At 33.9% G+C, this 9110-nt stretch overlaps 1 protein-coding gene across 1 annotated transcript; it reads left to right on the top strand.

Moving 5' to 3' along the window:
* The first annotated feature begins 284 nt into the window (after window positions 1-284).
* LOC149012944 (ankyrin repeat-containing protein BDA1-like) lies at window positions 285-3109 on the top strand. Its single transcript, XM_089158886.1, has 3 exons — window positions 285-587; window positions 1036-1742; window positions 1833-3109. Exons 2-3 carry the CDS (start codon window positions 1122-1124, stop codon window positions 2610-2612), a joined length of 1401 nt encoding a protein of 466 aa, XP_089015012.1. The 5' UTR covers window positions 285-587; window positions 1036-1121; the 3' UTR covers window positions 2613-3109.
* The last annotated feature ends 6001 nt before the right edge of the window (window positions 3110-9110 follow it).

Below are 9110 nucleotides of genomic sequence, written 5' to 3'. Positions count from 1 at the left end.
AGCTTGATTAATTCCCCCTTTTGATAGATTTTCTTCAGTTCATATCTAGATTTCATCTTCATGAAGATGAGTGGTTAGGATCCAATATGCTCAAAGGTTGAAAAAGATAGTTATGACTTTTATCAGACAACTAAAGTAAAAAGTTAGTTTTGCCCATTCCCTTCCTCATCATCCTTATCTGAAACCCAAAATAATGGAGGAATGGTATAATTGAGTGAGCCATTCTTTATTCCCCTGAAAGATGCCTCTAGGGTTTGCCTGGAGACTTCTCCAAACCCTTGTTGACGTAATAGTCTCATGATTTATTTTTGCTATATATATGTCTTTAAACCAAGAAGCCCCTTTCAAAATAACATAGATCACAATCAGAAAGAAGGGTGTTTCAGAGACCAGTATAAGGAGTGACTTGGAGAGCTTGTCTGAATTTGGTGCCAAAAGTTTTTGTATGAATTGAGTCTATAAGGAAATTTTCCTACAATATTTACGGAGAGATTGTTTTGAGACCTTGACCTCAAGCTAGCTAGTCGACATGAGAGTTTGCTTTACGATTTTCCAGTTTGTTATACATTATAGCAAGTATTGAGAAGGTAAGCTTTGTATTCATGTCTTCTGTTCCACTTTCTGTTCCGCTTTCAGTTTAAGTGAAGGGATATATGCTTCTTCCACTATGGGTACTCAAATCTTTCTTTGTTTTCTCATTTATGGGGTAAGAGAATGGTACACCTAGTCTATATATATATATATATATATATATATATATATATATGGGCATTCTTCGAAATGGCGAGACGTTCTTCTTCGTTGGCCAAGAGGCGAGATACCAGGTGCTTCACTCGCCGTCTGCGTTCGTGATCGGTTAGAGAACCTCTGCCATCAATGGACTCCCACGCGTCGCCCCGCCCTTATTATATATATATATATATATATTTATATATATATATATATATATATATATATATATTATTTCTTTTTATAGAGCGTTAGTATGAACAACTGCAAGTATCAGCCTTTAACTATTGCTTTTATTTGCCATAGGGAGTAAAAGCATGCCCAAGCTAGAAAGCTGCCTTTCTTGAAGAGTTGCTTCCTGATCACCATCACACATCTAGAAAACATACATAATGGATCCAAGACTGATTGAAGTGGCTAATAATGGAGATATAGATGGATTATATGCATTGATTGGAGAGAACCCTTTCATCCTTGAAGAGGTTGAAAAGATTCCATTTGTTACTACTCCTTTACATTTGGCTGTTTCGTCTGATAAAGTTTGTATGGTGGAAGAACTTAAAAATCTGAAGCCTTCTTTCACCTTGAAGCTGAATCAAGATGGATTTAGCCCCTTGCACCAAGCTTCAATGAATGGGAAACTAGAGATTGTGAGGGTGCTCTTGAGAAAAGAAAGCAGACCATGCCAAAAGAAAGTAAACAAAGCCATGGATGTGGATGGTGATCTTTGTATCCTGAAAGGGAGAGAGAAGAAGATTCCTCTTCACTGTGCAGCTATTTCAGGACAGATTGATGTTTTGGAAGAATTACTCTCTTGTTGCCCAGAATCCATTGAAGCTCTGACAACTAGAAAGGAGACTGTTCTTCATTTGGCTGTGAAACATAAAAAGGTCGAAGCCTTTGGGATATTGGTGGATTGGCTTCGGAAGAAATGGCACCACGAGATTCTACCTTGGAAAGACCAAGAAGGCAACACAGCTTTGCATCTTGCTGCCTCAACTGGACAATATGAGGTATACTACTCTTTGTAAACCCTAATTCCCTTGCTTAATTAGATCTTAAAAAGAATTCTGACATTATTAGATTATGTTTACATTTTGCAGATAGTTAAGGTACTAGTACAGAGAAATCTCCTTTTTAAAAATGCTGTCCATGTAAATGAGATCAACGAGGCTCATTTAACAGCATTTGATCTGGTAATGAATCTTCCTAGTAGCAATCCAGACAAGGAGAAAATAAGTAATCTTTTATCCAGTGCAGGAGCTAAGAAAGCTGAAGAGATTGGGTGCCAAGTACCAGTAAAGTGCAATCATCTGGAAATTGTACCTGATTCAAGACTCAAATGTCTCTCAAAGTATTTCAAGTTGAATGTGGACATGGATGTTCCAAGTGATGCCCGAAACGCGCTGTTGGTGATTGTTGTTCTAATAGCCACAGCTACTTATCAAACTGGAGTAAGTCCCCCAGGTGGGTATTGGCAGGAAGATAAAAAATCAGTGGACAGCTGCACATCAAACTGCAAATATGAACACTTTGCAGGACAACCCATCTGGTCTTCAGTGGCCCCAACTACATACAACTTGCTCATGCTTTTCAATTTTGCTGGGTTCATGTTAGCTTCATTGCTTTCTTACAATCTCACTGTAGGATATCCTCTTCGAGGTCCCCTGCTTCTAGCTCTAGTCTTTATGTTGCTTACATATTCATGGTCTACTCCAATCTTGTATAATGGTTCAGCTTATCGTGCTGATTATGTCTGGGTAGCTACTAATTTGATGTTATGGCTTCCAGTTGGCTTCATAATGATCATCTGGTCTATTACATCAAATTGGATGAGGCAGGTCTGGCTGAAGTTTTTGCTATTTACTGGTTTTCGGAAGTAGTAACTGAATGTAATATATTCCATATTTACTTTTGAGCATCTTGTAAGTTTGGAAATAGCTAGAGATGTAATCAGTTCGTAGGGAATGTATTTGTGATCAGAAACTACCATTGCTATTGATGATCAAAAGTAATATATTCCATATTTACTTTTGAGCATCTTGATGATCAAAAGTAATATATTCCATATAATTGGATGCTCAAAAGTAATATATTCCATATTTACTTTTGAGCATCTTGTAAGTTTGGAAATAGCTAGAGATGTAATCAGTTCGTAGGGAATGTATTTGTGATCAGAAACTACCATTGCTATTGATGATAGAGCTTTGTCTACTCACCTTTTTCGCATCAAATAAGAATCATATGAGTAACCAACCCTTTCCAGCCCAGAAGTTACTGCAAAGTTCTGTCAAAAGAGAGACTATTCCAATTCCAAGCTCCATTATTGATAGATGTAGATCGATTAATCATTAGTGACGAATCTTTCTTTTGGGTTTTGTCTTTTTCACATAAACTTTTCTGGGGAATTGTCGCTAGGAATTCTTGGCCTCGAAGAACCTTGAGAGCATGGCTTGAAACCACTTTAGGAAGGAAAGGAGCTCGACACCAATTGAGGTGATTAGACCAGGAGATGCATGATTGTCGCTCAACATGGTGTGAGAAATTGGAACATCGATGCTTCAATAAAAAAATTATTCTCAAGTGGATAGAGTGATGTTCGTCATCAGATTGAGTTTGGGTTCTTGCTTGATGCCTGGCCCATCCGAGATTGCAGTGTGTTACCTCATATATTTCCTTTTCTTGTTTAACGTGTTTTTCCCCCTTAACTTTTTAATACTCTATTTAAATCTAATCCACCAACTCACCGCCGGAACCCAGCTGTAAATTTTTAGGCATGCTTCCGACTGTATAAATAGTCTTTTTGGTATTAATTTACTTTGCCGCCGGAAGATGGGTGAAACTTTTAGGCATGCTTTGCTTCCGCCAAGATGAATAGAATTTTTTGTATTAATTTTTTATTTTTTTTAGTAAATTACATTGGCACCCCAAAATAGAGGCCTTAAAATATTGACACCCCCAATTTATGTTTAAAGAGCACATAAACCTCAAAATTGAATTTTTATTGGATATGTTTATCAAATTTATTATTGAAAATAGTTAAATCATTGTTTATTTTCAAAAATATCCATATAATAAACAGTGTCTAAAAGGTTTTCAGTGAAAAATTGGACAAATATATCCAATGAAACTCCAATTTTGGGGTGCTAGTGCAATTTGCTCTTCTTTTTTTTTTTGGGTAGAAGGTATTGTTAGGGTTAGGGTTAGGATTTAAGCACAAAGTTGCTTAAAGCATTACACTGAATATCTAAATTGGAATACCCAAATCGTGGCTTCTAGCTATTATTTATAGAACCACACCAAGTTCTATGGGTAATTGAAATTTATCCACAAAAGACCATTACACTGTTAGATCGTAACTAATCTGATGGCTTATATTAGAACATAAGTTGAAATATAATTTAAGTACCTCAACATAAATTGACACAAGTTGGGTATGACTCAAATACCTCAACAATCTCCTCATATGTTTTACATATGGCTCTAGTATTGTCCCATAAATGTAATGTTCAAACTCAATACATAATCATTTATAACTTTCCAAAATATGATAATATCCAATTAAATTCAAATGAATATTTTAAACTAGAATCATTAGTTTTAGAATAAATCTAAACAAAATAAAACCAAATTAATGTTCAACATAAACTATTTATAACTATTTAATTTGTATGGACAATTAATAGTTTCTTGTAGCCTTGAACGATTTCTCATCAAGTAAATCATTCTCATTGAGCTCCATATTAAGGTGCTCTCCTCCATTTTCGTCATTCCTTGTAAATTATTAATGAATTTTATAAGAATATGAATCCAATCATTTAGACAATGTATTTATGAATATCTAGTTCTACCAAAAGAACTTAGTACATTCCGCATAATGACTGAAAAACATTTGCATTCTCATCAAGTTTTTATACAAGAACAAGATCTAAATAGTTTCTTTTACAAAGATTCATTCCATGTTTCTATTTGAAATGTAATATTCATCTTGTCCAACATAGTTATCATTTGTATCATTAAAGTTAGAATGACAAATCTTTCGATGGATGACATATAATCAGATGTGAAATGATATAATATAATAATAATATCATTGAAATATATTAATAATTTTCATATTTTTTGTTTGAAATAATAAGATAATCAAGTTTCATATAAAGGTTGCTACATCATCAATATGGAATGACTTCATAAAGCTTTATACTCCACAATCTTACCAAATTATCTGAAATAAGTAAATTGTCATGAATGTTAACAATGACTAGATTATATTTTGAAACAATTCAAAATAACATAGAATTTTGGATTAAGACCTACCTATATAGTCTTTATCCTCATTTCCCCCAAACTTTTGAATGTTCGATCTTTGTCTAATCCCTTTGTAAGGGCATCTGCCATGTTCTTTTTTTTAATTTTTTTATCTCACATCAATCAAAGAGATCACTCCTTGTTCAATAAGATAATTCAGCAGGCTTGTCTTAGCCTAATTTGTCTCCTCTTACTATTATAGAGTGAATTATTGGCTATCACTATCGTTGCTTGATTATCACAAAACAAACTCAAAGAGGTTACCTTCAAGTTAAACAATGGAATATCCAAGATCAAATCTCTTATCCACTCTGCTTCATCTCCTGCTGAGGCTAGAGCATATAGTTCTGATTTCATAAAGCTCAGAGCAATGCAAGTCTGTCTCTTAGATTTCCACACAACATCTGCTCCACTTAGTGTAAATATATAACCACTAGTGGATTTGTTGTTTTCTATATCTGAGCACCATAATGCATCAGAATATCCTTCCAAAATTAGAGGATGTCAGTATAGCAAAGGTTATAGTTTGTAGTACCCTTAAGATATCTCATTAACCTTTCAAGGGCACTCCAGTGGCTCGTATTAGGATTACATGTGAAGTGACTCAGCATGCCTACTGTATAGACTATGTTTGGCCTAGTGCAACTCATTACATATATGAGACTACCAATTAGTTTAGAGTATTCTGAGTGATTCACAGTTTTTACCATTATTCAGTACAAGCTTTTTATTACAATCATATGGTGTTTCTATCGGTTTCAACCACTGTATCCCCATCTAGAAAGTAGTTTTTCGATATAACTAGATTGGCTAAGAGTAATTCCTTGCTCATAAAAACTTACTTTCATGCCAAGAATGGTGTCTACAACACCAAGATCCGTCATGTCAAATTTTTTAATTAAGGTTTCTTTGATGTCACTCACTACAAAATGATCAGAACCAAGAATCAGCATGTTGTCTACATACAAGCAATAATTACATGACATACAAGCAAATAATTACAACTTTATTCGACACAGACTTATAGTAAAGGCATTTATCAGACTTGCTATTTTGAAACCCAAAGCTCTTTACTATTTTGTAGAATTTATTATGCCATAATTTAGGTCCCTGTTTAAGACCATGTAAAGATTTGTTTAGTTTACAAACTTTATGTCCAAGACCTTTCATGGAATACCCTTCAAGCTGGTTCATGTAAATTTCTTTAGTTAGGTTTCTATTGAGAAAGGCTGTTTTTACATCCATTTAATGCATAACATAGTACTCAGTAGATGCCAAAGCAATAATAATTCTAATTATGGCTAGATAGCAGATCGGTGAGTAGATATCAAAGTAATCCACCCCACTGACTTGAGTATAGCCCTTAGCTACTAAATGTGCTTTATACCGAGATATAGATTCATCAAGATTTAGTTTCTTTTTCAAGACCCATTGACAATTTACACACTTGGCACCTTTAGGTAAATCAATTGAAGTCCATGTGTTATTTTGTAGTAGAGAGTGCATATCATCATCAATTGCCTCTGTCTATAGCAAAGAATCCCTAGATCTCATTGCTTCCTTATAGTTAAATGGATCATTCTCTAAATGGTAGGTTACATAGTCTTCACCAGAATCTTTGGGTACTCTTATCTCTTTTAGAAGTACACCTAGGTTCTGATTCAATGATCAAACTAGGGTTAGTGTCAAAAGTAATTGGTTCAAATTCCATAATCGATTCTACAATCATTCCTGTTAGACCTGGTAAGGTCATGCCTTGATCTTGAAAAAACTTATCTTTAAAGAACACTGCATCCCTAGATTATATCACCACATTGGTTGATAGATCCAAGAACTGGTCTGCAGAACTATCTTCTGTACATCCTAGGCATACACAAATGTTTGTTTAGGTCCCACCTTTGGTCTTTTTGGGTCTTGTATCTTTACATAAGCAATACAACCCCAGGTCTTTAAGAGGTCAATTCTACAAGGATGTTTATGCCATAGTTCATATGGAGTCTCGGTCAATTTTGAGTGTGGTAACTTATTTAGAATGTGATTCGCAATTAATGTTGCTTGTCCCCAATAACAGGAAGGCTTGCCAGTAGTTAACAACATGAAGTTCAACATTTCTATTAACGTCTTATTTTTACATTCAGCTATGCCATTTGATTGGGGTGAGTAAGGTGTAATAGTTTAAAAAATTATACCCTCAGACGCATAAAAAGTTTTGAACTCTGTCAAAGAATATTCACCTCTTCTATCACTTGTAAGTTGTTTATTTCTAAATTTAACTGATTTTCAACTCTACTCTTAAAAATTTTGAAATTTTCAAATGCTTCATCTTTTGATTTTAACAGATAAATATGACAATATCTAGAAAAATCATCTATAAAAGTAATTAAATACTTCCGTTCTCCTTGAGTTGTGAAATTTTTAAAATCACAAAGATCAGAATGTATTTATTCTAAAAGTTGTGTGCTTCTAGAAACCTGATGAAAAGGCTTTCTAGTAATTTTGTTTGAGCACACACTTCACATCTGTTAAAGCCATTAGATGTATCTAATGATATGTTATAAGTTTTGGAAAACTGGATCATCTTCCTATAGTTCACATGTTCCAATCTACAATGCAATGTATTAGGATCAATTAAGCGTGAACTAGTATGGTTTATTGTCTCATTTCCTAAACTTAGTTTATACATACCATTAATTAGATAAGCACAACCAAAATAGTGAGAGTTAACAGATAAAGTCACACTATCACTATGAAAAGAAATACACATGCCAGCATTGCATAAAAGGCTAAGTGAAATTAAATTATTTTCTAAATTAGGAACTACTTTAACATCTTTTAAAGTTAGTCTCTTACCTGAAGACAGAATAAGATTTGCAGTTCCTCTCTGGGTTACCATGGCTGATGCTCCATTTGCAACTTTACAGTCTCTGAAACCTCAATGCTGTCGGCCAGCAAGTTCTTATTGTGGCAAACATGCTCCTGAGTCTAACCACCAATCTGAAGAAGTACTGGTCTTGACTTCCTTTGCACCTACCATTGCTACAAAGTGTCTCGGCTTAGTGTTATCAATCATTATATTGACTTCTTTCTTTTTAGTGTGTCCATCACTTCTTTTTGGTAGTCTACAGTCAACTGCATAGTGTCCCCATTTTTCATAGTTGTGACACTTGCCCTTCTTTTTGTATAAGATAGTTTTTTTGGCCTCCAACTTATTGGGTTCACTTTTGTGTGGCTTGATTTTCTTAGAATTATACTTGGGATGAGTGATCATATTCGTAGCAAATTCCTGTTTATTCACCATCTCGAAGTTGTTTCTAAGTCTATTATCATCTTTGATTTGTATGAACCGTTTGAGATCATCTAGCCCCACATGTACCTTTTTCCTATACATCTCAGTCTTAAATGAGTTCTAGGTTAATGGTAACTTATAAATAATAGCCCCAACAAGAAATTAATCACAAACATTTATTTTTTCTGTGACTAGTTTGGATCTTTAGGTTTTTTAGATCTGTAACTTGAGGGAGTATTTCTTTGTTTTCAACAAATTTGAAGTTCATGAATTTATACACTAAATGAGTTTTGGACAATTCTTCCTCCTTACATTGAGCATCTAGGGTATCCCATATTTTCTTAGCACTTTTATATTTGCTATAGGTTTCTGCAAGTCTATCTAACAGGACATTCAACAAATAGTCTTTACAGAAATCCTCATCTCTTGTCTATTGTATTTCATCAATATTTTCAACAGTATCTTCAAAAAAAGTTTATACCGTATAAAATACATTAAGAAACTTTAATCCAATTTGTGTCTTTCTTTTCTAAGTATTAATTCAAATCCAGTAAGGGTCTACAGTTTGACCATATCAATTGGAACATCATGCATTATAATCCTTGATATAGTAAATACAGTTAATCAAAAAGATACAAATAATAATTAATCCAATAATTTTATCAGATAAATTAAGACTTTACACCTAAATACCCTTTCAACAAAGATCCAGAAAAAGTAAACATCATCAAGTCTTGAGAGAGTTTACAAAATTCCATAAATCAATAAAGAGTTAATGCAATTGTCA

This window comes from Hakea prostrata, chromosome 6 (assembly GCF_041222555.1).
Source record: "Hakea prostrata isolate BN-2017 chromosome 6, UWA_Hpros_2, whole genome shotgun sequence".
NCBI classification, from domain to species: domain Eukaryota; kingdom Viridiplantae; phylum Streptophyta; class Magnoliopsida; order Proteales; family Proteaceae; genus Hakea; species Hakea prostrata.
This window is presented reverse-complemented; position numbering and strand designations above follow the sequence as displayed.